This window comes from Pezoporus occidentalis, unplaced genomic scaffold (genome assembly GCF_034315485.1).
Source record: "Pezoporus occidentalis ecotype Australia unplaced genomic scaffold, CSIRO_AGI_Poc_V1 ctg234, whole genome shotgun sequence".
Taxonomy (NCBI): domain Eukaryota; kingdom Metazoa; phylum Chordata; class Aves; order Psittaciformes; family Psittacidae; genus Pezoporus; species Pezoporus occidentalis.
In genome coordinates this window covers 448,198-476,152 of record NW_026914222.1, presented here as the reverse complement: position 1 = coordinate 476,152, position 27,955 = coordinate 448,198, and the positions used below count along the sequence as shown (strand labels likewise).

Genomic DNA, 27,955 nt, shown 5'->3' with positions numbered 1-27,955 from the left:
CAGAAAATTTGCTGCAAGGATTTAAGTGTTCACTTCTTGCACAATATATATTCATAACTGGAATTTCATAACCTTATAGTTTAAAATACAGGTTAGAAGTAAATGCATGAACTCCTCCTCTTCTAAACCATTAAACCTTTGGATAAAAGGCAGTTCCTGCTTTGACGGCTCTAAACCAACAGAGTTTTGATTGTTTCCCTAAGCATACCTTTCTTACATGAAGAACATATAGGGCAGAGACTATTTGGAAGGCACATTTTAAAAGGTGAAACGCTTTCTGTAATTAGCTTAGCGTACATCAGCCAGCCTCTAGTACTTTGCAGCCATAGGTCGCTGGTACTCAGTAAGCCAGTCATCCCAGATAGTATCTTCTGTAACTTCTTAGCACTTTATACTAAGATGTATTTACCCACATAAGTGTCGTATGAACACATCACCTCATCTTTACTTCCTTTGATAACTTCAGCTCAGCACATGCTACCCTATATATGCTCTTCTATAAACATAAACCCTTTTGACTGCTGTTCATCACAAACTGGAATTAAGGTCCCGTCTCCTTAATGGCCAATGGAGTTCAGTGAACAAAAAAATTAGTAAAACAATGATTAATAGACAATTCTCAGCTTGTACACTGTAACCTAGACAAGAGCTATACTTTTACTTTGGGACTTTTTCTGAGAAATTTCTGTAAATGAAAACTGAATAGATCCCAGCACAAATTACTACATTATGAACATGCAACACAGTAACATGTTCTGTTAGAGAACTTGTTTATGAGGAAATTTATACTTCCATGTAATAATACTGAATTTTATGGATGACATTGCACTTAATGGAAAATGTTGTTTATGAGGACAGCAGTAAGGTCTGTAAGCAAACTCACATTTTGAGCAATTTTAATTTTCTCATATCTGAATCTTCCTGAATCTTCCCAAATTTTCCCTAAAGCTTCTGTTTACTGTAATAAGTAAGTTTGCCTTCACACAGTCCTTAAATATTCAAGCCTTAACAGCCTTTAAGAAACTTCATTCTTAAACATCAATGCGGATTCCATGTTTTATAGACATTAATTCTCTAGTGCCTGTTAAATACATAATAAATGAACATAGATGAGGTAAAGATGCTGTTATTGCCACATAGAGCCAATATGGCAAAGGAGGAGTTTTTCCAAATGGGCAGATCCAGAGGCCATGACGAATCCCGTCACGGATGTGATGAGAAGTCCAGGATATGAACAACATCCAGGGAAGAAAGCACCATGAATCCTTAAGCCTGAAAAGGTGCATAATAAACTTTAATGTCAGAGCCACAACAGGAATCACAGTAGAACAGTGAAGAAATGGTCTCCGTGGAAGAGTCAGAGCAGCCTGCAGAAAAGAAAAATGTAATTGGCAATAGGTACAATTGTGACAAGAAAAGAAATGTTTCACGGATGTTTACAGGTGTATTATCAAGTGGCTAAGTGCAAGTGCAAAGAAAAACACACTGTTTCTTTCCACTGTAGTTTACCAAAACCAACATGATTATTTAGACATATGAGAGCTGTTTACTGGGCTGTCTCTCTATTGTATGGTATGAATCACGCATCCAATGAAGCATTACCAATGATGAAACAGGGAGGGAGAGGGATGAGCTGTGCTATCTGTCAGATAGGCATGTGGAACCTTGTACACACAGAACTTGTACAGTCTGCTGTACTGATTACATGTTTCTAATTTTGAATTCAAAACAACCATATAATACACTTAAAAATTTAATATGCTCTACTTGAAATATTTCATATGTTTTAATGATTCAAAAAAAACCCCACTATACTGGTTAGCACCTGTGAAGCTGTTTTAGTTGAACAGCATCTGAAACAGAAGAGTAACTTCCAATACAACAAAAATATCATCTAAGTTACATATATTTTGGTTGCCTTGACACAGTATTCTTTACAGACAGGTAAAAGAAAAGTTCAGAAGCCAACCTCTGAACCATTTGTGACTGGGTTCTTTTTAATCAACAAATTGTTTAACACTATTTCAGTTGAAAGCCTGATATTTGGTTTTAATTAAGGCAAATGACTAACCAGTGAGATTAAAATTAAGTGTTTTAAGAAGTGATAGCTATCAATTTAATATATATACTTGAGAAAACATTCCAGATGTACTTACTAGCAACAGCTAGAACTATCTCCACAAATTTAGGTAGTAAAAAAAACAAAACAAAACAAAACACCTGTTTCGGTTTTCTAAGCAACAAATAAGTAAATCCTTGCTTCTGTAAGCATAAGAAAAATGATAGCACATTACTAAAAGAGCTATACAGGTGCTGATGTAATATTAACTGGTTCAATTCAGATACCAGTGAGCATTTGGAAAGACTGTTAACAGGCACCAGAGGCATACTCTTTGTATATAATGGTGCATCTGATTGTTAGTTTGAATACTGCATCTACTGCAGAAAGCAAACAAAGCATTACTACAGGACACCAGACAGTAACCTGTCAATGCTTCAGCCATGTTAACTGTTGCAGGTTTCAGCTACGGGAAGTGGGACTCTGGAATGGCTTAATGAAGTTTTTATGAGTAATTCAGACAACTGCTTGGAACCGTCTTCGTTGTAAGGAAACTTTGATGTAGCCTTAGCCACAAATCAGAGATGAAAACTTACGGGCCACCTTAGAATAACAGCCCGTGCTTTAAACTAATGCCAACGTTAAAAGGCTCACAGAAAGCTTTGCTCTATTAGGTTCCCACCACATGCTTCTCTGTGACTCTGTCAATCAGGTGACGGAATTAAAAAGCTCATAAACTGTCTCAGCAACTTTTAACTGCAGTGGTATGGACTCAGGTCCTTAAAGTTGGTGCAAAGGGTATATTTTCTACAACTTCGTTTCTGCTTTATACAAGCAGAATTCAAGGACTGAGGCAGAAAAATCTTGTGCTGCTACCCTACAAAGAGAAGTCATTGCTATTGTCAACAAGAGTCTGAAAAGTTCATACCAGCCTAATTTTGAAAAAATTCCACGCTGGATAGTGATACATTCTGGCAGACATCCTACTGACTAGTCATTATTCCTGCACTTTATAAAATTCAGTGGTAAAGTCTAAATGAATATTTTCCCAATATTTGCCCTATGGATGTTAGGTACCAACAGCAACACAATGAGTAAGTAGAATGGAAATGTTAATTACATATGCAATTTATCAGTATTAGTGCCAACCTCTATCCAGTTTTGGGGAGGTGATGTTTTAATTTGTTTCATACAAAGTTTAGATGGTAAGGCTGTTCATACAGCAAATTGACCGTGCAATTTAAGCACAAGACAACCCTATTCTGTAATAGCAGTAGTCATTGAACGTCTGAAATGCTGTGCCTAAGTTCTGAAAGAAGAACGCTTTGTTACCTCTTTTCCATCCGGTAACTAGAGAACATTTACATCTTTGAGTTGACAAGCCCAAGGGATAGACATGTTCCACTTGTCTATATAAGTTGTTACACACTTTCTCCTAACTTGTTTGCCTTTAGAGATTACCAAGGCCTTTTCTGCCTTAAATCTCTCAGAAAAAGATGACTGTGATTTGGGTAGATTTAGGGGGATGCCTACCATGAGAGAGATCAGGCTGCAGTTGCAAACAGAATTTATTCACAACACAAATTACCTTTCCGTTTCCCTGAATGTTGAATCAGGTGCAAGATCTTCTCGAAGCTCCTGTTGCTCCAGCCCCTTTTACCCATCACCATGAGCATCTGGAGACTGGAGACAATTCCATGCAAGAGAACCCAAGCTAACTCTGCTTTACTGCTCGAAGTGACACCACAGAATTTATGTAATAACATGGGCTGCGTCACTCATATTCCATGATATTTCACAGACCTGAAGTCTTTAGTTTTGGGCCTGATCTATAAATTCGATGTTGTATTAGTTGTTCGTGGGCAAAACTTATTCTCCATATCAGGAATGCCTCCTGTGCAGCCCAGGCTGGTCAGTAGAGGCACATTAACCAGCTGTTATACATACGTTTGCTGGTACAATCTTGTTTGCCGCTGACTGCATTCTCTACACTTTAGAAGCTGGTAGTTTTAAGCAGCAAGCTAGCAATTCCTGCACATCTGTTCTACAACATGAGTTTTCAGGCTACAGTCCTGTGCGACACTGGGAACAGCCCATAACGCTGTTCTTGTTTATCAGCAATGCTGAGTATGATGGCAGGCTGCAGAAATGTTCACCTTTAGAGCTAGTCAATGACACAGATTCTTCAAACACAAATTCTTAGATTCTTCTACACTTATGTCCATATAATACACAGTAAAAAATGGAATACAAAGAACTACAAATTCTAAGTAGCAAGGTCTTTGTAGACTTTATATTTGTTGCAAAAAATAATGTGGCCAAAAGGGCAGATCACATGCTACTTGGTACACAAGTATTTATCAGAGTAAACATATAAATACCACAGGTGACTATTTAACCTGAATACTGCAGAAAAATAATGATGATACCATGAAAAGCAGCCCAGTAGCCAAATAATCCAAACAGCCAGCTGCGTCAGCAGGAAATGACGGGAGGAGTGTGACTGTAGCAACTGCAGGTAGATGGCAATACTGCCTACTTAAAAAAAGGAGCCCATCATCAGATTTAAGAGTGATTATGAAGAGCTTTATATGTAATTGTGTAATGTGAAAAATACTGTTGTTACAAATTAGTAAGAGTGGTGTGGTTAATTAGATTCTTAATTTATTAGTTACTTAGGAATGTGTTGCATAAGCAGTAAACACTGTAGTCTCTTAAATCAGTTACTCTCAATTCTGCAATCTAAGGAGGAAGAATGGGACCGGTGCTAACAAATACATAGTAAAAAAGTATTCCACGGAGTAATAAATTATATAGGCAACAGCCTGAAATTACTACATGAAACTGAAAGTTACATCATATAAAGCTGAAGAAAGAAAAATCACGTATTACAATCAAGTCTAGCTAACTGGGCAACAACAGAGCAGTAAAGAGTAGCGTATTACATTATATCACAAGCTAAAAACCCTCTGATTGCAGTGGAAGAAGATTTAAAACCTGTAACAGACTTGGTTTTGTTTTTATTTTTTTCTTTTCAAAATGACAGAAATGTTGCATGCGACACTAAAAGGAATTAATCTATGCTATCTGGATCTAATGAAATCTCACCTAAAATACTATACACAATTTGGGCCGGGACCCTTTAAAGATAATTTAGGCATAAGGTAATACAGAGGAGACCAAGAAAAATAGCGAGGGGTTTAGAAAACATAGATCTAGGCCCTTCAGATTTTTTGCAAGCCAGCTAGTCAAGAAGAGACTCTTTGAAAAGCATAATGGTTTTGCAAGTTGTAAAAGTAATGCTGTTACTGCTATAAGGGTCAAGAGACATACACAGGACATGATTTACAGATAAACATCCTTTATTAATGCAGTTAATGTTTGGAAGGAGAAGTTTATAGGCAAATTGCTATGAAAAAGCCTTTAGGCATCCTGCATTCTCCTTTCCTCAGCTAAATAAGTTTGGCTACTAACTTACTGCTGGCTATTCTCCTACTTTCAATACCTTGTAGTTCTGATTTGAGCAGCATTGGGGAAAGCACAGCAATCAGCTGTCTTCTCCAGAGAGGGCACAAAGAATAGGGAAACAAGATCTAGCTGTCACAGCAATACTTTAGGCTGGATATTAGAAAACAACTGCTAGCTGCTTGGGAACCAAAACAACACAGGAAAAAAGTCATGAAACTGCAGTTATTTACTTTGTTTGGGATACTAGGGATACGCTATAAGAGCAGTCTCCATTATGGAAAATATAAGCATATTTAACCTCACCTCACTGAAGGTGGCAGAGACAGGTCACCTCCCAGTTTTTTGACACAACCCAACTTTCTAAACAGACACTGGTGAAGAGTGTCATCTAGTGGTCATAATTAAAAAAAAATACTGGTAATAACCTCAAAAGCAAGAATAAAGCAGCAATAAAACTTTAACAATACTTTCTAGTAATTAACTATTCATTACTTGCATTTGCTGATTTTAAAATAAGGAAATATATACAGAAAGTATTATAGATTTAAATTCCATACCAAAATGTTAATATTATAGGACTCCTTAATGAACCAAACTTTCCTTTTCTTTATATAGTTTTATAATTTTACAGTATTTCCATATGCAAGAAGTACAAGAGAAGGGGAGAACCAGAAGCTGCCTAAGGAGGAACAATACCAGGCAGCGCTACATGCTGGAGGCTGCCTGGCTAGAAAGCTGTTTTGAGGAAATTTAATTTGTTAGAGGAAATTCAACTTGTTAAATACAAGCTGAGTATGAGCTAGCAACATGACCTGTGGCAAAGGCGGCCAGTGGGCTGCTTAGGAGTGTTGCCAGCAGGTAGAGGAAAGTGATGCTTCCCTTTATCCTCAGCACTGGTAAGACCACCTTCGGAGAGATGAGTCCAGATGGGCTTCCGACTATGAGATACATGGAGCTACTGGCAATTAAGTCTGGAGAAGGGCCACTAAGAGTGTGAATGGACTGGAGCATCTTGCATACGATGAGAAGTGGGACTCTGCAGTGAGCTCCAGGTGAGCCTGCTTCAGCAAGGGGCCTGAGAAGGTGACTTCCAGTGGTCACTTCCAACTACAACCAAGAGCAAGTTCCTAGTAACAAGCAGAGTGGCAGGGCTGCTGCTATGGGGAGCAAGAGCTAGCTGGCTGTCTGCCTAAGGTATGAGATATGGCAGGCACAGAGCTAAGAGAACTGGGGCTGGGTCTGGCACAGACGGAGCTTACAGAAGGTGCCAATGTTTTGTAGAGTATACAGAAGAAACTGTTGTGGTCAGCAAAATCTGGGCATACATATCTACAACAAGCAAGAAAGACAGGGATATAGGTATGTGAAGGGGGAAGGAGGAACAGAACACACCGAAACCACCAGAGCACTACCAAAAAAAAAAAATGCCAGAATCTGGTAGTACTCCTACTGAGAAACTCTTGTTACAAGCAGTTCTGCAAGTGGATGATGATCATGTATACTCCTTAACAAGAGAAAAATCACCTTTTTATGTTTATAAAGAAGTTGACACTTGCCTTTTTTTTTTTTTTAAATGAACTATATTTAAGGGCAAACTCAAACTGCCTTTTTAACAGTGACAGCTCATATATAGCTTGTTTGTGGGAGAAATACTTAGGGCTGGCTAAAACCAAATGTACTATTCAGTCAGACTGAATGAAACCAAACTGCAGCTCAATTATCTACTTTCCAGATGTTTCTATCCCTTATTGTAAACAGAAATGGAATAATCCACTTTATACAAAAAGCACACACTGCAGCACTTAACTGTTTAACTTGGATAACAAAGCAATTATGTGATACACAGAGGATATAATAAACAAAGGCTTTCAGAACTCTTTTTTACAGAGCAAGAAGAACTTGACAGCAGATATAAAATACTTCTAGGGTTTTTAAAATTTTAACAACTGCATCAAATATAATTCCCATATATCTACTAAATGTATCTAATTGGAACTTTTTTTGCTTAGGATATGGCAGAAGAACAAAAAAGTAAACAGTAGTGAAGAAAAAAAGTACACAACCACTTATCTACTGACTTACCTTTAATGACAGGGAGCCAGCAAGAACGAAGTGGTCCACATCAATGACAGAGGAGAGGAAGCCAGCCAGAGTGACCTCAGTGAAGTCACTTTTCTTCCTGAGTCCAACCACTATTGCCCAGGACCACATTCCTAGTATACTGTGCACTGCATTATCAGAGAAGGCTCGGAGCCAGTCATTTTGCTGAATGAAAGAAAATTGCAGAACTCTGTCTGCTACAAAGCAAAATACTCCCAAACCTAGACTAGAAATAACTGAAGCTGTGCTGAAAGTCTGGAGAAGAGCATGGGCCTTTTCAGTCTCAGATGCCATGGCAATAAGCATGTTACATCACACAAAATGTCATCAGGACACACACTGTACATTGTCCTTTGCATAATCAGTTGTTCTGTAACTGTTAAGAACAGAGAGAAAATTATTAAAGAAAAAACCTAACATCACAAAGCATTTATCACTACTACAGCTGAGCAAAGAAAACTCCAGTTCAATATTTTATTATATATTCCTAGGGATTTCTTTTTTCATTTCAGTTATTGTATTCTATTTGATTGTATTATATGTATTATCACTCAGGTAGTCCTCTCTGAGCGACATTTTTTTCTTTTAGCTTGGAGACTAGCACATAGAATAAGCATTAAGAAAACCAGAACCACTAAAATATCTTTACTATTTATCTCAAACTCTAAGACAATAATGATTCAGTCAAGCAGAAGTAACAAAAACTAACTCCGTACAGAGCAAAACTACTTATGCTTCTCCTCAGTATGTGCTCCAGCAGCAAACTCTGCTGTTACTTTTAGGACTTGTTTATTGTCTGTCATATTACCTTCACAACAGCTCTTCTTGCAGAAGAAAACAAAAAAAAACAACAAAAAAAAACAACTATCCCAGACATCTTACTTTTCAAAAGTTGACTGTTTTAATTTGAAAATAAATGCACTATTACTAGCATTAATAATCACTTAAACTTTTTTTTAAATTATGAATGTTCTGTAATTCTTATGAAACTCTCTCCTAGAAGGTGATTTCTTGGGAATTACTGTCCCTAAATAACCATCTGACACCTCAAAAGAAATTCCAAAAATAATTCAAGCCCTAAAAGACACCCTCACCGCACTTCCAAGAAGCAATTATGGGATACTTGGATTATAGAGACAAACTACTGATTTCTGTGATACCATAAAAAGCCACACATTTGAAGTAAAAGTGGGAATACGTTAAAATGATGTATTTCCAAGCTTTATTATGTTAAACACACTGAATAGCAGTCTGAAGGACAGTATAATTTCTGACTTTCCCAACTATTACCCTATTCTGCCTTTTGGTGGAGCCATGGAAACAGACCACAGTTTCAAAGCCTACATCCTAGCTAAAAACCTTTTTCTCCAAGAGTTTGCTATTTCTGTGCAATCTCAATAACTCTTCTTCACACAGTACTATTAGGTAAATTTTTATTCTAAATGGGCTTTTACCAGTGTATTAGACTTTCTTTAAAAGTGAAAACTTCTAACAATCATGACACATAATAGTTTAAACATGTTATTGATTATAAGGCCCAGAAATCTACAATGTGTCTTCCAGATTATGTGCATGCCTGCTTATTGTAGAATTACTCACAAAAATATGCATACTGACACTGATCTTTGTAGAAAAAAAGCCCACTGATTTACTTATTTATAAGCTCTTAAGGAGAAGAAAGCATGAATAATACATGGACTTTGCTCACAGATGAAAGTAGATTGTGTTTAGAGTCTGTTAACCATGACTGTCCTGAAGGAAGATGTAAACACAAAGTACTTCCTGAAACACTGGAACTGCCATTTCTGGTACGTGACTTTACAACACACCCAACATTTCTGAATAAATTCCATTTTAAGGAACAAATGTTGATCTCCTTACAAATGTTTCTTCTGTACAAGCATCAAATCAGATTGGTTTTTATTTACCATAAAACCTGTCATAGGAAGCCAACTTGTGAAGAACTGATGTAGCAGCATACCTTTAGAAAGCACACCAGTATTCAGAATCCAACTTACTCTGGGACTAAGTGAACATATTCTTCCCATTGCAGTTGCTTTATTCCAGTAGCAAATCTGGTCTATGCCTCAGCATGGAGCTTCTGTGCTTTTTGAATCCTGCCTGCGCAGTCCAGTGCAGAGAAGACCAAACACCATTTGTTCCATCCTAAATGAATTGAACCAGGTAGCAGTAAGCACTGATACTACACAGAGCTCTTCAAACTCTCTATAAAACATACATAAAAATTAAAAAATTGTATAAAATAGAGAAAGAAGCAACATATTTTAAATGAATTCCTTAACAAATTTAATTGAGCTAAAAGTATCTTCAGCAAGGGCTTAGAAGCCCTGTGAGAAAAAGCAGGAAAAGACGACCATAAAACACAAGAAGGGCACTAATTAAAGATGGAACAGGGTAATAATTAAAAGATAATAAACCCCAATGTCATAAAGTCAGAAAAATGCACTCCCAGCCTTCTGTTTTAAGTAACTGCATTTCAAACTACATGGAAACCTATTTTAACAGATACTTGTAACAGTGTGCTTCAAAGATTCCCACCTAATGAAACATTTGTGAGTCACATTAAGTGGTCTCTTTCTAATTTCATTCCATCAGTTAGTGAGCTTGTCTATTCCAAGTGGTGACCTATAAATTCAAACAGCAATAGAGGTCTGCATCAGTCCTGTGGTGGGCTTACACTGCTTTGCTATAGATATTATTAACGTGCATAAAGTGCACAGGAAAACAAGTAACAAAAAATAAGTATGATTTGAGAATTATTGTATAGTGAAAAAAGATAACAATACCAACTGGAAAACAATATATGAATGGGTGTATTTGAGCCAGAATAAAGAATAGGAAGCAAAAACGTGGCTTCAGATTACCCTTAGTAGAGAGCCATGTCCATGGAGTAACTGTTTTTAAACTGTCTGGCTCTGTCACCTTTCACAGACACAAATGACTGATATCTGTGCAAAAATCAAGTCAAATTCCCAGGTACAATGGCGTAACTATAAATATTCTGCAGATCAAGAGTGAAATCAAGACTAGAAAAAGCAAAACTCTGTTCAACCAAAATAACCTCTGAAACAACAATTTCTAATATAAAAGTAGAAAATGCATTTTTTACGTGAAATGAACAACGCTTTTCAGGTGGTGTAAATATACCACAATAAAGTGTGATGTTTACACATATCACAATAAAATATAAATTATCAAGTAAAGTGTAAAATATCACAATGAAGTGTCAAGAGCTTTTCTATCCTACAAATCTGACAAAGCACAGTTCTGAAGCTTGCATTCTTGTTAGAAGAGGAGTCGGAAAAAGATGTATTACACAGAATGCTTAGAAACCTATGGGTGATCAGTCCAGTCGACATATTGAAAGAGAGATTTAGGTTGGGTTTACATAAAACACATGCACACAACAGCTGACAGAGTTACACTGCTCAGAGTTATGCTTTCTCACAACATTTTTCTATGAGATATATATAGCATTATGCATAATCTCTGCCTATACCCAGAAAATGCAATTTTGCTGATGCATTTAGATTCACTTACGGAAACTATAAAAATAATTTTAGCAAACATGCAGTTAACATTGTAAATTACTGACACAATAAGATATTTAGATCAAAGTTGCAAATATGTATTTGAGGAAATAGCTGATACTAAGAAGTCTTTCAACTTACTTTGTAACAGCAAGAGAAAAAAGTCAGGTACATGAATACATATAGGAATTCAATGCTTAAAATTAGTAGAACTATGCACTTTATGAAAGCAGTGAAAAAGACCTGTGAAGAACCAGTAATGCAAGTATTTTCGGGTTAGATAATTACAATGCATTATTGATGTTGGAGGGTGGAAAGGGGCTGAACAGGAAAGAAGACAAAAGCACACAAGAGATCAGTGAGATTTTACCAAATTACTGAGGAAGAAACGAAATTAAAACCACAAGGAAATTAAGAAAAACAAATACCACCACCCCCCCCCCCTAAAATCAGGACTTAAATAAATTGTTTTTTTCAGGGACCATAACTTAAGGTGTTTTTTGAAAAGAGACACCAAGACAGCAAACGGCACACCTGCTCCTTAATGAGTACTTTGGAACTGAGATGTACCTAAAAGAAAACATTTGGAAGAAATATCCTTAAAGTATTTAGGAACAGAAACAGATCCCAGTACTATCCAGTAGAAGAAAAAAAAAAAATCACCTGTCATCCTAAACAAGAAAAAAAGAAGCACGAGCAGTTTATGCATTACCCTCATTAACTACAACATCATTTGCATCGTAAATAACTAATCCAATTTAAGACTAGAATACAATCAGTATGTGTAACTAAAGACGAGGAAGAAGGAAAGACAGGCATGCGGCAAGCAGACGTGAAATTACACCGATCAGCAAAAATTTTTACGTCCTGAAGAAGGAGTATGCTTTGCTTCAACACCCACCACCAAAGCCCCTCATCAGCCATCTCCTCAGTCATTAAGAAATAAAAATGTGCCGTCATCTTTGCCACAAGAACGGAGCGTGAGGCAGCCTGGCAGCTAAGTGACATGCCTGGCTTCAGGCAAAGCACCGCATTCTTACATGAAGAGCCAACCCGTATATCCGGCCCGGGCTGCTGCGGCCGGCTTCCCGGCTCCGCGGGGCGAGAAGGGCTGCCGCTCGGAGCCGCCGAGTCCGCGGAGCCGGGAAGCCGCCCGCGGCCGCCGCCTGTAGCGAGGCCGCCCCGCGCCCCTCGCACCCACCTCAAGTGCGGCCACCACCACTGCCAACAGCCCCCTTCGCCCCATGAGGTGAAGCAGAGCGGCCCGGACCCGCAGGAGACATGCGTGGCCGCGGAGCAGGCTGGGAGGACGGATGAGGGAGCTGCTTGTGTCGTCGTCGGCTCGGTCTGCGGTGCGCGGGTTGGCTGTGTGGAGACGTGTGCTGGGAAGTGTTGGGAAACAGGGTGGGGGGAGTCGCAGTGAAGCGACTGCTGGAGGACAGGAAGGCTCTGCAGAGGGATCTGTACAGGCTGAATCAACGGGCTGTGGCCAGCGGTAGGCGGTTCAACAAGACAAAAATGTGCCTTGTCCTGAGTTTGGGTCAGAACAACCCCATGGAACGCTCCAGGCTTGGAGCAGAGTGGCTGGAAAGCTGCTCATGGCAAAAGACCTGGGGGTGCTGGTTGATGGAGCTTAACTCGATTCAGCTGGCCTTTATCAGCAATAGTGTGGCCAGCAGAGCCAGGGCAGTGATGGGGCTGCGGCATCACTGTTCAGTTCTGGGCCCCTCACTGCAGTGGAGTCATTGAGGTGCTGGAGCGGGTCCAGAGAAGGGCAAAAAGCTGGTGAATGGTCTGGAGAATGAGTCTTATCGCTGAGGGAACTAGGAAGGGGTTTAGCCTGGAGAAGGCTCATGGGGGAACGTTATTGCTCTCTACAACTGCCTGAAAGGAGGTAGTAGTGAGGTGGGGGTCAGTCTCCCAAGTAACAGGCGATAGGACAAGAGGTAACAGCCTCAAGCTGCACCAGGGGAGGTTTAGGTTGGATATTAGGAAAAAATTCTTCACAGAAGAAGGTGCTCAGGCATTGGAACAGGCTGCCCAGGGCAGTGCTGGAGTCAGCGTCCCTGGAAGTGCTCACAAACTGTATAGCTGAGGCTGTGACAGGGTTTAGTGGTGGACTTGGCAGTCCTCAGTTAATGGTTGGACCTGATGATCTTAAAGATCTTTTCCAACATAGCTGACTGTGTGATTCTATACAGGTAAACAGGTTTCTTTCTATGATCTCGGCCTTTGTACTGCTAATCTTCATCTCTGGAGCAGCAGGCTACTGTGTTTTCACTATACACCACCAGTACAACAACGCACCACCCAGTAACAGAAAATGCACCAGGAAGCACTGATGACACTTTAATACTTATTTACTACAAAACCATGAAGTAGAAAGCATTTGGAAAGCTTTCTATTCAATACTGGACTACTCAGTGTATGCATCTGCATAAAAGCGCATTTATACAGTTAAAACTGCTTATCCCCACCCTAGCCACTTGAGCAGTAACTTAAGTTCCTTGTACAGTCCTCTGTAGAATCACATGATTCAAACAGACATTCTTACGTATAAAAACAGCACTTCCAGGTCAGCCCTGATGTATTTATACAGCTGTGCTCTGTTATTTCACTGTTCTTTTTGCCTATCCGCAACACAAAACTCTGGTCATCCAACAGCAACTCAGTCACTCTGCCTTAAGCCTTCATTCCTCTTGCACCTCGAAGCCTCCTCAGACAGAACTGCAACAATTCCCATGAAGATGCAGAACACAGGTCTTCATGAAGCCATGGGGCTTCACCTCCCACAAGCTGCAAGCAGAGATTCAATATCATGAATTACTTTGGAAGTTTTTTCCAAAGCCTCCAGGACGTACCCTTCACTGATTCCTTCTGGCTCACTCTCATTCTCTGTTTTTCTGACAGTAAGACTAGATGGATTGGTTTTTGCAGCAGATGTCCCTTCCAGAACATTGCTATTATCCAATAAAACTAGGGTTATTTTGTTAAGGAAAGAAAAAAATAATTCAAACTCTTCCTCCTAATGAGAAAAATACTTCTCTGGATTCCTGTTCATCATTCTGCAAAGTCTCACATTTCATAGCATGGCAGTTACATAAAGCTAAAAAATAAAAGTGTATAACTTAAAATGTCTACAACATTTATAGAAAATGTCTTTGAGACTTTGATTTATCCAAAAGTTACCTTAAAAAGGAAATTATGTGATGTTACACTGCACATTCAACAGCAAGCACTTTTCATACTAATCAAATTGAATGCTGGCTTGGAGACAATTGTAAGAGTGGCTTTAAGCAGAGGCAGTGCAGCACACTTTTTTGAGCTATCTGAATACAGTGGAGTGGAACTTGGGTAATTAAAAAACAGAAGGGTTCTGTGCTGTAACAACAAGCCCCATGGCAACTGCATCATCCTGCTTTCAAGAAAAGATCAGCAGGTGAGTGTTAGTGAAGTTAAGGCAGTGCCCATTAAAGGGCTTCCTATTTTTGGTGATTTATTTATTTTAGTTTTATACACTGCCATTGCTTTTACTACTGGTGCTGTGATACAGAAATCAGACAAGCTAAACAATAAAAGGATAAATAAGAAAAAATGGCTTTATAAGATAATCTTAAGAAGTGAGTAAAACAATAAAAGGTGATAACAGGATAGACAGACTTTGATGATCAAAAATGCAGATAAACAACAATGTAAAAGTAAAAAATCTTTACAGCTTTCAGAAAGGATACGGTTAAATCTCTGTATTTTTTCAAGCTCAACATCAGCAGACCTGTGCAAAAAAAAAATAGATTATTAAATGATGTAGTATCACGAAAAGTTCTCTTAATGTATTTTCTACTTCAAATTTTAATTTTTAGTAGTTTCCAGCAATACTAAAAATCAGATGAGCAAAATCCAAGTGAAAAAAAAAAGCAAGCTGTATTTTTGTCCTTCATACCTCAAGTAAATGGCTGCCATCTGTCAATCAGTTGTGTTACCAAAAATACGGACTCTCCTCTAAAAACAACCTCTTTGCTATATGTATGTATGTACAGATACAACTTTTATTTCATCAGCTACTGAATCTGCTGTAATTTGAATACAAAGTGTAGTCATTTTAAATGATAAACCCCACTTTTTTAATACCTGAATGTGTTTGTATATGATGTCAGCAGACTTTTGTAGCATGTATTAAAAAGGACAAATGTATTAGCAGGAGATGTTAAGTGTCATTTAGCAGTTCAAAGTACTATTTTGAGCTGCTTGGTGCTCTGTTAAAAGACGCCTTTCTTAGCCTAGTTTCTCTTTTTCACCTTGCAAGATATTGTCTCTATAACATTAATCCTCCTTTGGCAAAGTCACCATAATTCTGATTTTTAAATAAGATAGGCAGAAGGTCAATGAAACAAGCTTCAGCTAGAACTCAATTTAGCTAACTTTTTAAACAATGAAAGAAAAATAAATGAACTTAAAATTATTACTTCTGACCCTTAGGAAATACAGTCTATGAAATTCAAAGTTTATTAGTCTTTTTGAATTTTATTTTCAACTTATTTATAGGTCACTTATTTAGGATAAAGGTTATTTGTAGTCAGTTATTCAGGATAAAGATTAATACCAATTTTCTTCAGTTACAGAGTGTTCAGTATATTCAGGAATCTCCTTCCTTTCATTCAAACTTCTGCACCATTTTATTGCTGTTCTTGTGTACCTACATTAACATGAAAATTTACAAAAAATAGTTACTTATATGAGAAATATGCTGCAGTAATTCAAGCAAAAAGACCTGAAGGCATTAAGCAATAGACCTGGATCTGAAAGAAAAACCATGAGTCAAAATCTAGCTTTTTTCTCTAGGTTCCCTTGCCAATTTTGATTCCCATTTTTTGTCTAGAATCTTCTTCATATTAAAATTTGTGCTGTCACAGGAAATCATAACAAAGCTGTATGATTTGTAATGAATAGTTTACAAATGTTAATTTTTGTTTGTGAATATCTCCTTGCTGAAAAGTAGCACAGTAAGCTTCTAATGATTCCCATAATGAGGCTGTAATTAGAGCAAGCAGATTAGAGAAAGCAATCTGCAGGCAGAGGTCAGTATCTGAAAGTCAGTATCTAAAGCAAAAATCTGATAAAGTGCTATCCACTTCTGTGTACCAGCTCTATATAGGACAAGGATTTTTTTCTCCCCCCCCATCCTTATCCACTGATCTAAGTGCCAAGTTTCAGCTCTAGTCACTTTTCTTAAAAGATATTACTGGAATAACCATAATGGAATGACAGTATGCAGAGGTCCTGAGCCATAAAGGTCCTGAATCTTTGCCAGATGAAACACAGAGCTTTTATCATGGTGTGTTTGGTGTTACCCCCCTTCCGTATATTTTCTGTAAATACCATGTCTTCATATAAGAGATCTGTGCAGAATTCTTTTCCATTTAACTTGTTTAAGTTACTTATACCTTTCATAGATTCCAGGATGACTTATTTGTATTAGCTGCTGTAACCCATCAGAAGTAGTTAACTTACACCAGCCTACATCTTCATTTATCTTAGAAGAAAAAGAAAATTAGAATTATTAGTTTTCTGATACAGTCCAAAGAAAAAGAAAAAAAAAAAGCAAGTATAATATGCCAGTTTAAGAATTAAGTATCTATGAACATTCCACTTTAAATACTTAATAGTCTGTATTTCACTAAGGATAGAATTCGGTTATTGAAGAATAAACTACTTCCAGAAAAGTGTATAGAAATGTTTCCAAACCTGTAGAATATTCAGTTCTTCCTCCTTTTATCAGGAGTGAGTATATAGATTCAAGTTCACATCAGGAAGTTATACTGTATCTCTTAACACACTATCATATTTATATATATATAGCAATGGAACTGAAGTCAGGATGCAGACGATTAAGCAGTCACTTCAGGTCTCCTTTTGCTGTTTCTGGTGTGGGAGAAAACTGTAATCAATTTCAATGAATTGTGGGGGCCTATAAGGATGCTGGGGAAGGACTATTCAGTAGGGACTGTAGTGATAGGACAAGGGATAATGGGTTAAAACTTAAACAGGGGAAGTTTAGATTGGATATAAAGAGGAAGTTCTTTACTCTGAGGGTAGTAAGGCACTGGAATGGGTTGCCCAAAGAAGCTGTGAATGTTCCATCCCTGGCAGTGTTCAAGGCCAGGTTAGACAGAGCCTTCGTGACATGGTTTAGTGTGAGGTGTCCCTGCCCATGGCAGGGGCTTTGGAACTAGATGGTCTTAAGGTCCTTTCCAACCCTAACTATCCTATGATTCTATGATTCTGTAATAGAGATGTCCTCAGACACTTTAACATATTTTTGTGTCTTGTCACCTCAGGATAATAAGCAAAGGCACAGAAGCAAAAGTCTCAGAAGTCAACCTTGAATTCCACACTCATATTTTCTCTGTAGTGCCATTCAGCAAAAATCGACATAGTCATTTTACTTCTGTAGTAAATAGATTTAAATACATACATGGAATACCATACGCACAAGGTTACTTTTCCGAGTAATTTTTCACTATCCATTTACTCAATGGCAGGTAATTTGAAATAAAAACCAAATACTCCCTTCATTGATCAATGTGACTTCTTGAAAGGATATTTTCATTTGCTTCCTTAGGCATCTGTGAGGCACTAAAATATTTTTCCCCCTTGTTTCTGGTTAAAATACTGGCAATACATTAATGGTGGTATTTGCAGATAGTTCCTGTTTTCATTTAGATGACTATACAAGCTTGTGAGACAAACCTACTCTTGAGCTTCTGTACTCTTCCAAATGAAAAATGCTATGAATGAATCTCTCCAAAGTCTTCAGTTTGTATTTTACATGCATCAAAACTTTTGTTTCATGTTCTCATTAGTTTCCTAGTGATACTTTTCATGAAGAGTTTTAAGAATAGTTACCCCTATAACTCATGAGTTACCTGGATCTTGCTATAGCAAGAGCTGAAATCCCAGACCATATTCAAGGTCACCCCATCCCAAAAAGCAGCATGGACTTTATGATCCGAGTACACGATGAGTCTTCCTATGCTGGGAATAACCTTTTCATACAGCAAAACTGGCAACATTTCTCGTCCATCTGTCTCGGGTACCTAGAATGAGACAGATACATTAAAAACTTGAGGAAAGGTTACTTACATCATTCAGATACTTGAATCTCTCCCAGATCTTCAATTCACTTGTTTTTCCACACCATAATGAGATCCCTATCATGCAGTTGCCTTCTGTTTCACAAATATACATTTACACTGCATGCTATTGGTTCCCAATATATATCTTGTGATCTTCAAGGATACACTAACCATTCTTCCCTATAGATTAGGTCCTATTCCCTATAGGGCCTGCATAATCAACCTTGTAACACTGAAAGGTTTATAAATCTTCAGCTACATACCATTTTCCAGCAGCAGAGATAATAGTTATGAGTTAGTGACAGTTTAGTCTTGTAGCAGTTCTGAAGTATTCTGAGAAAAAAAAACCAACAGAGTATTAAGCATTTCATACTTACTACATTTTCTAAATAGTTGTGATCTTCTGTAAGTTTATAGACATACTTAGTGCTAATATAAACTCCTTTAATTTTTATACTTCATGTCATAATATGTATTACGTGCAATTTTAACTACTGTCCTTTCACAGTCAGAGGAATTAATGTAACAAAGATAAAGTTACTTGGTTGCCTGAGTGATGATGGAGGATATAGAATATGAATTTCCTGGTACGTCGGGAGGTAGGCTGTTGACCGAATACATCTTCTCTTCCCTCTGCAGTAAAAAGCAGAAAGGAGGTGAGTTAGTTACAGGTACTGTAGCATGAAAACAGTATTAAAAGGTTGCAAGATATGAAACTTCTGACCTCCCAGAAAGCAACTGTAATCACATTTTTCCAGAACACAGACAAGTATCTCCTTGAAAAGTACTGACCTGCAGTTGTATTCTTCAAGCCTCCTTCTGTGGGAAGAAACATGCATGGGTTCCATGCACTCAGTATGTAGTTTGCTTATCAGAGAGTCAACTAGTTCATTACTGAGTAACTACGACTGACTACAAGTCACAGGCTTGGTTTGAAAGGGACAAAGTCGATGCTTAATTCTGCTTTAAAAATACAAAACACTGCATGAGCCTTCAGAGGATGTCTATTCTGAGGAAGTTTAACAATAGACAGACGCAGAGAGAGGCAAAGCCATTTCTCCAGCAATGAACAGCAGGTCTGTGACAAAGCTAGAACAGAACTTGCATCTTCTAGGTTCTGTCTCTGTACCATGAAAAAGAAAACATTTCCAAGTGCACAAAGATTAACCTCTCATCAGTATATTAAAGACTAAATGTCTCTTCTAAATTAGTAAGAAATGGTCATTATAGAATCCTACTGCAGTGCATACCTGAGCTTGTGAAATGAATGTTACAATGACAAAGAATTTTTTTATCTGTAAGAAAATCATATCCGTCTGTAACTTATAAAAATACATTCTGGAACAGAAAGTATAATCTCATTTTTTGTATGACTGATTGATTCACTACAGATTGCATAGGCAAATGTCTTAAAAATAAGGAAACTGCTTAACATGAAGGAATTTAGAAAATATTTTAAAATTTTAGAACAGTTTTATACCTTTTTTGTTCCTTTCTGGATTGCATAGTGTATGAAATAATTTCCAAAAAGCGTTCCCTCTGACTTGAGAACTGAATCATCACCAGGATAGATTTCTATGATGTTTTTCCTACCATGGATAAATCTGAAAGAAATAACAAGTGTTTTAACAAGTATTTTAAACGCTGTGTCACTACCCAAGCAAAACAGGTTGGTATACTTCAAGAAAGCACAAAGAAGAAACATATTTTCAGTACGACTCCTACATGAGAAACCTTCTACTGTTTTACAAACACCAGAGTGTACCAATTATTTCTTTTAACACAGAACATTAACATTGCCAGGCTCTTTCTTTGGTAGTGTACATGGTGTGCAGGAGTTAAACAAGCTAAGGAAAGCTTTTTTTGTGTTGAGGTAAACATATCACAAGAGCTCATTCTGCTGAGAACAAAATACAGCAATTCTAAAGAGAAAAGTCTTAATTTTCTTAGTGGTCCAGCCCTACCTATGTGTACAGAGAGCATCAGAATGAATGATTTCTGAACAACCTGAAGGTCTTCACTTTCACTGCAGCTGTGTTTTTCCCTAAAATAAATGGTCATTCACTTGTGATCATATGGTATCTCAGAAGCCTAAAAAGCATTTAATGGACCAATTCTGTGACTCTGTGATTATGTGCCTGGAGTTTGGTAATGGGACTTACAAGACTAATTAGGTACAGCTACTCACCATATCCAAAGAAATAGGTATAGTACTGAAGAGCTGCTGAGCATTTTGTTCAGAAATGAGATAAAAATTTAGGAATTGCACTGAGGAAAGTGAAGAACACTGGGCAGAAAGATTAAAGCTTTAAACACTGATTATGTTTTTATCAGAGACTTTTAGATGCTGCTAGCAACTGTAGAATTTTCAGGTTTTACAACAGATTGGAAAGGGCAATTTTAGAAAAAAGTTTGGGGTTTTGTTTTTGTTGTTTTTTTTTTAACCATACACCAGTAAAATCCACAGTTTAGCTGCCTGCAAGATGCGAATTATGTAGGTCACCAAGACATCAAGACCAAGATAGGTCACCATGCATTTATAAAGCATGAAATCTTCAGCATCAAAAGCAGCAATGTAATTTTTAAAGAAACCAAGCACCATTTTGCCAGTGGGAGCTCCAGCTGTGCAGTAAATCTTTAAGAACTCTCATACAGCACCTTGAGCAACCTTGAGCAAGTAGGTGGTGTCCCTGGCGATGGCATGGGGTTGGAACTACATGATCTTAAGGGCCTTCTTCTGTGATTCTAAAATCAGATCACTACTTTAAAAGCCTTAAACATGATTTCAGATTGATTGTTTCAGACATACCCACTTTCAGACCTGGAAATACACTGTACCAGAAAATCTGCAGTCCAGTGAACAGCAGAAATGAACACTCTTACATGAAGACTGTGTACAATCTCTCAAAGAGTGAGAAAGGGACAAAGTAAGGCATCTTAAAGCTTAATTTCTGTAAAGTCTTCCAAACATGAAACACAAGATCTTCGACATACCTATAAAAAACACCTTGCCACCATATGATTTGAATTAGCTGAGGGCATGAATACTTTTCAATGTCTTCATTCTGAAAGAAGTCACAGAAAGTCCACCTGTATAAAATACAACAAATGCTTCAGTAAGGCTGAAGGTCAGATTTTTTCTTTATGTGCTGCTGATCGTTTCTGTATCAAGAACAGATGGATGCACACTTATTAAAGGAAAAGAGACTAGGTATTTTCAGATTCCTCTGATTCCTTAATTACCCATACTAGTTACCAAATTAATTTTCTCAAACCTGCAAAGGTTTTCTTTTGTTTTGTTTAATTATTTTTAGTGGTGCTGACAGAAAGCGTATGCCACTGGCACAGCTCAAAAGTATTATCTTCTCAAAAATGAAACCACACCAAACAGATCCAAAAACTGTGTTCTTTTTTCAGTATTCTTTTTTTCCTTTACATAGTTGTACAGCATGTCAGAAATATAAAAAATACTTTTCTCTGGACTAATTCCTGTATTTTAATTACAGTAAGATACAGAATGTTAGTTTCACAAACTTTGTGTCTCTCATTCCTAAAAAAATAAATACTATTATAGTAATTAAAAAAAAATCTTTCACAGCTAGAATTCAGTTATTTTGCTAGAGGTTGAAGTTCCAAATTACATATTTCAAAACATGTCAAGAACTATGAAGTAAACAAATTACCTGTGTAAGTGTGGGGCTCTGCAACTGAGTGGCAAAGCTGTAGGTAAATGAGAAACTGTTTCCTTTTTTCCAGGGTCTATTAAAACATCAGTTTCCATAGATGCATGGTTCTTTTTTTCACATGTCTGCATTACCCTCTTAGCATTGTTTAAGTTATAGCACATTAGTGCCAGTGACAAAGGGTATTTCCATTCTTCCGGGTAGGAGGAGACGGACCAACACTGTGTAACCCATATGTATTCACAAGAATGATTCATGTAGAACAAAGGGACTCCATCTCTGTCTCTTTGGTCCTCTGGATTGGTTGATTCTCTGTATTTACCTTCAGCACAACCTTGATCATTCTTCTTACCCTCTATTCTCATTTGTTTCAATGACATTTCAGCAACAGGATTCTTTCTTGATTTTCCATACTGATCTCTGGTTTGACAGTTGCTGTTCTTTTCAGAGGCGTGTAGGGATGCTGCAGATGACTGGCTGACTTTGCATAAGAACTGCACTGTGAATTCCTGCTGCAATTCTGACAGGTAAAGGTGAGCATAACCATCTACTGATGAGATTTTCACACTGCCATTGTCTGCACATCTTGTCAGATCAGCTGTAGTAGGGTCAGGCCATCTAATTTCTAAGATATCCCTGAAAATAATCTAAACCAAGAAAAAGGACTGGAGTATTCAGCAAGATAAAGATGACCTGCTTCCCACAATTTGCAGTGGAGGATTACATTTAAATGAATTCAGTCCTGCAAGGTGATACATAGCAAGAAATATTATTCTGCATTTATTTGCATACATGTACTCAAGAAGAGGCAAAATATCTCATTTTTGTGTCTGCTTTCTTCTAACAGAGTTCTACCTAGCAATAATGTTTTAATATGCAGTATTAGCTGGTAAGGTACATGGTCAGCTGACCAGGCACAACTGTCCACTAGAGAACTAGAGCTTGGTAACTGTTACCTTGCTATAATGGATTGCTGAGTGTGGGAAGTAGCAAAACAATGAACACTAGTTGAAAAGAGGGCACAGAACAATAAGCTAGCAGTGAATTACCAAGGAAGTACAATCTTAAGAGCTACAGAAAAACCTGCTTTTGCTTTAACAAAAGCAACAGTTGATAAACAGTTGCTGTGGGCTGGGAAATTTACCCCCAGCACCCTGAACAGTGAAAGCTCTAAGTTAGGAAACATCTAGAGGCCCAACCATGCTCCAGAAGATGGTGGCCTGGGGTCGGGTGGAGAGTGATTTGGGGAAGTCTCCAGGAACTCGCCAACAAAGTTTAAATTGACAAGCAGGTATTCTTTATTGCGGCACCGGGAGACACGGGGGATAGCTCCTCCTAATGTGTCTCAGCCGAACCTCAAACAGACTGTGATTATATTGTTGCTTAATATGCATATTCATTAAACATCATACACATTCATTAACCACCCGAGCACTGCTTTACATAATTCCATGCCCATTTTCACACGCACATAACAATGTGGTAGTGGTCTTCTGGGGATTGTTTTCTTCTTCCAGCAATCTTCATCACTTCTGGCAGTCTTTGAAGCACATGCAGTAGATAATGCTTACACCAGCTTAATTGGTTTGGTAACACTGCAGACATAATCATCCTGTCCTTCTACCTGTCAGGTAGCTTAGCTGCAGCCTGTCCTGGACATCTGCTAGTTTCAGGTACTCTTTTATCTACATGTTCTGTTTTTCTATCTGGCTTTTCTTACACATATTTTGTACTAAGGTCGTAAGGACCTAGAACTATATCAACTACAATAGTTTATCTTATACAAGGATTCTCATTATGTTCTCTAGCTGTACTCTTTTTTTTCTTCTGTGAAATATATATCTTAGTTATTTTCCATTGCTACTGTTACAACACCATCAAACTTAACATTACTTAGAACTGATTCTACTTATTTACAAAGGTTTGTATTTCATTTTGTGCCTCCTTGTCTCAAGTGTGACCCACGTGTGCTAATGACAGAGCATCAGCCTACTGCTAAGTATGTAGTGATACTGTGTTTTCAGGAACTAAATGTTAGCATGAAGTATGCTACTAATGAAGTTTTAACACTCGGTGGCGCTCTTAAATTGCCTTAAGAGTCTCACCATAGCGTGTACACGTGTGCAGTGGGAACCCGGACGGGAGCTCCTAGAAATGGTAATGGGGGTCTCCGGATGGACCTCAGCCAGACCTGGAATAGCCATTCCTAGAGTAACATTGCCCCTGCCCTCCTGCAGCCTCCAGAGTCACAAAGGTGCTGCAGTGCAGAAACAATGGGATGCTGAATGTGACAGCTCTCAGAAAACACTGCCCTATGTCACCCAGTCTTCCCTGGCAGGTTTTCAGTGCAGGAAAGTGACAATATATAAACCAGCTCATTCTGGCGTATATACAAACCCCAGGTTTTAGTCTTACTATTGATGCGAGGAATAGTAATGGACTAAGGAAAGGGTTAAGAGTTTTCTTCAAACTGTGTATTGATTGTGTTAACTTAGTATGGGGAACAGATATGTTCTTGTTCTTGCTAGTCTTGTGGTTAAACTGTAACTCAGAATAGAATAGGTAGCTAAAACACATTATTTAAAATCAGGGACCCTTTTCCCTCAAGAAGATGAATGTCTGACAAGAACCTGTTTCAGCTAGTCTCTGTAAGACTTGAGGTTGCCAGCTGGGGAAACTGCACCAAGGGTGAAAAGTGCACAGCGAGGAAGACCTCATACTTCATCCAGAAGATCCCAGCCCAAGACCACCAGATGGCAATGTGCAGGTGTAGACAGGTGAATGGTATTAATGAATTCTTGGAACTAATTGTAATAAACTCCTCCTATGTTTGTAAAATCTGATGAATATGTATGTTTGTGTGCAATAACTATCCAGCCTGTTGAGCTCTCAGTGTGTGAGTTAGGAGGAGCGATCCCCATCACACCTGGCGCCGCAATAAACATACCTGTTTTATAACTCTTTGTGAGTTATGAAGTTCTGTTCCGTAAATCACTATGAGTAAACAAACTCTTTGGTGTTTGGCTACAAAAGATGTAGAGAGAGGACTAAATAAACTGTTGAAACTGTAACTAAAACTAGCAGTATTCTAAAGTTGTTAGCTGCACTCACCAGACTGTCCTCTGTACATCATCAAGGCCTGTGCTCATCATACATATGCATGTAAAGTTACTGGAGTCCACCTTGCCAGGCTCCTAGGGATGTCCATTGTACAACAGCATTATATGTGTAACTCTCACCTTTTTTCTTTCTGGAGGTATAACATGTGAAGGTAAGTATGGGCGAGAAGAGAACCTGTTCCGGAAATCTAGAGCTCGTACAAGTCGTTCCTATTGAAGAGAAAAACAAACCAAAACAAGCCTGTTACGGGTTTGTCTACACACTGATGACGTTTAAAGCTGATTTTATCCTTTCTGTTTTGCAGCAGAGGCTGAGAGATCCCCGCCGTATCACGCAGAGGAACTTTGCTGGACAGCAGAATAAACTGCACGCCGGGCACCCCGCACCACGGCTGCTCCCCGGAACCCGCGCCGGCATGCACGGCACGGCAGGGCAGAACCCAGAGGGAAGCTCCGAGAAAGCATCTCGACACTGGTCCGGCACTGCACATCAAGGCCAGGAGCACAGGGATCAATCAGCGGGCGCGACGCCAGCGTACCCGGTGAGCGCTGCGGCAGAAGGCGGTCCGTTGCCGGGTGCTCTGGGCCGGCTGCAGCTGGTGGGAAGCGGCAGGCCGCGCCGCCTCGTACCGGTACTCGCAGCCGCAGGGCGACAGCAGCAGGCGGGCCCCCCCCGCGTAGTGCACCTCCGCCGAGTCGTCCCCGTACAGCACCATCAGCCGCTCCGCCATGGCCGGGGCGGCGCAGCCTGGGCCGCAGCCGGCACCGGGAACTGGGAAAGCCCCACCTCACGGGTGCCGCCTCCGCCGGGCGGGAAGAGAGGGATGGGGCGTGGCGCCGAGCTCACCGCCCACACAGCGGGGCTCGGTGGGGTCGCTGCGGCCTCCTGCCTGCAGGGCAGCGGGCGGAAGCGTGAGCCGGTTTATGCGCACGTCCGTAGAACAGCTGGGTGGGAATACAGTTTCAACTTGTTAGGGTTCGTTATTACCTGCTGGAAACACAAGTATCTTTTTGTTGCTCCAGAGATGAAGACTAGCAGTACGAAGGCCGAGATTATAGAAAAAAACCCCTATTTACCTGTATAGAATCACACAGTCAGCTATGTTGGAAAAGATCTTTAAGATCATCAGGTCCAACCATTAACTGAGGACTGCCAAGTCCACCACTAAACCCTGTCACAGCCTCAGCTATACGGTTTGTGAGCACTTCCAGGGACGCTGACTCCAGCACTGCCCTGGGCAGCCTGTTCCAATGCCTGAGCACCCTCTCTGTGAAGAATTTTTTCCTAATATCCAACCTAAACCTCCCCTGGTGCAGCTTGAGGCTGTTTCCTCTTGTCCTATCGCTTGTTACTGGGTGAGGAGAGACCAACCCCCACCCTCCTTTCAGGTAGTTGTAGAGCGCCATAAGGTCCCCCCTGAGCCTTCTCTCCCCTCAGCTGTTCCCCATCACACTTGTGCTCCAGACAACAGCTCTGTTGCCCTTCTCTGGACCCACTCCAGCACCTCAATATCTCTCTTGTAGTGAGGGGCCCAGAACTGGATTCAAGGTGTGGCCTCAACAGCACACAGTACAGGGGGATGATCACTGCCCTGGCCCTGCTGGCCGCACTACTGCTGATGCAGGCCAGGATGCTGTTGGCCTTCTTGGCTGCCTGGACACAAGCTGGATCATGTTCAGCTCTGTCAGTCACGACCTCCAGGCCCTTTTCTTCTGGGACCTGTACCTGTGCTTTAAGAAAGACCTTGTTCAGCAAGTGCCCTGATACAGAGCAGGGCTACCTGGAGCACAGCAGCAGCAGCACCAGTGCATTCCTTCCTCCCAGCTACTGTACAGGAGCTGTGGGTGTCTCCCCACAGGGTCACCTCTAGAAAAAAAGGAGGCCAATGGCCAATCTGCCACATGTCCCGAAGACAGATTATATTTAAGTAACTGTCTGGTCACTGCTCCTGTGTATTTATGCATTTGCAGGGCAGGGAAATCTAACAGGTATCCCTGTACTCAGAACTGAGTTGCAGAAGCCCTAGCTGAATGGACTGAAAGATTAATTTACCAAAGGCCAGTTTAAAAATTATGCCTAATTGCATTCAGTACAGATCTCCATTCTTTCTCAGCAAAGCAGAGAGTAGATCAACACCCAGTGAAGTGGCTACAGACAGCTATGCATCAGTCAGTCTGCTTCTGTTTGCAATACCCTTTTAAATGACTATTATCCTGCATTGTCCTTGCCTGAAGCAAGTTTCAAAGTAGGTATCAGGATTACAAATCCTTCATTACTCTTTATGATTTATGGACAATGCATTGTGTGTTACTGGCAACTTCACTGTTGTGGCCAGAATCCTCAGCACAGGAACTGTGGCAGTAGGTCACACATGCTGAAGTAGAGGTGGTAAATAAGCAGTACACGAAACAGTGCACTGCTTTCCCTGACTTCTGGCCAGAGTATCATTTTGTCTTGCTGCATCAGCTAGTGGGATTCACAAGTATAAACTGGGTGATTAGAACTACAATGCAGATGGGGGAAGCTGCAAACTTGAGCTGTCAATACCAAAGGGAAGGCAGGACGTAGTAAGAAAGTACTGTCCCAGAGAGAAATAAAAGCAACTGTTACAAACCAGACTGTCACAAACACTCAGTGCCGTAATGGATTATTCTATTTAAACAGAAAATAAAATCCCAGCTATGCGTAATTTCTGATATAGGACACAGCTGAGCTAGTTTTGCTTGTTTCTGTAGTGCTACAATTACTGAACCCAACATTCAAAAAACCAGTGACCATGTTTTCCTAAAAAAAAAACCCCAAAACCCCACCCCAAATCAAAACCAAACACAAAATACCCAA

At 39.4% G+C, this 27,955-nt stretch overlaps 2 protein-coding genes across 6 annotated transcripts; both read right to left on the bottom strand.

Annotated features, from left to right (window-relative positions):
- Window positions 1–807: 807 nt before the first annotated feature.
- TMEM267 (transmembrane protein 267) lies at window positions 808–12,261 on the bottom strand. Of its 3 annotated transcripts, XM_062621812.1 has the most exons (5): window positions 11,713–12,261; window positions 10,187–10,273; window positions 9,646–9,793; window positions 7,610–7,997; window positions 808–1,367 (listed from the first exon to the last, which is right to left on the bottom strand). In XM_062621812.1, the coding sequence occupies exons 4-5, from the start codon at window positions 7,931–7,933 to the stop codon at window positions 1,032–1,034; spliced, it is 660 nt and encodes a 219-aa protein (XP_062477796.1). In that variant the 5' UTR covers window positions 7,934–7,997; window positions 9,646–9,793; window positions 10,187–10,273; window positions 11,713–12,261; the 3' UTR covers window positions 808–1,031. The 3 variants fall into 3 exon arrangements, with proteins under 3 accessions (XP_062477796.1, XP_062477797.1, XP_062477795.1); XM_062621813.1 differs by lacking the exon at window positions 10,187–10,273; XM_062621811.1 differs by lacking the exon at window positions 11,713–12,261 and having other exon boundaries at window positions 10,187–10,762.
- A 1,250-nt stretch (window positions 12,262–13,511) lies between these two features.
- CUNH5orf34 (chromosome unknown C5orf34 homolog) lies at window positions 13,512–25,855 on the bottom strand. 3 transcript variants are annotated; one of them, XM_062621786.1, is made up of 12 exons: window positions 25,653–25,855; window positions 25,234–25,323; window positions 21,995–22,641; window positions 21,306–21,401; window positions 19,792–19,915; window positions 18,853–18,944; window positions 18,575–18,644; window positions 18,102–18,272; window positions 16,620–16,708; window positions 15,779–15,871; window positions 14,910–14,950; window positions 13,512–14,154 (listed from the first exon to the last, which is right to left on the bottom strand). In XM_062621786.1, exons 1-12 carry the CDS (start codon window positions 25,842–25,844, stop codon window positions 13,961–13,963), a joined length of 1,899 nt encoding a protein of 632 aa, XP_062477770.1. In that variant the 5' UTR covers window positions 25,845–25,855; the 3' UTR covers window positions 13,512–13,960. The 3 variants fall into 3 exon arrangements, 2 of the variants coding, with proteins under 2 accessions (XP_062477770.1, XP_062477771.1); XM_062621787.1 differs by lacking the exon at window positions 21,306–21,401; XR_009965441.1 differs by lacking the exon at window positions 16,620–16,708 and having other exon boundaries at window positions 14,059–14,154.
- Window positions 25,856–27,955: the final 2,100 nt, after the last annotated feature.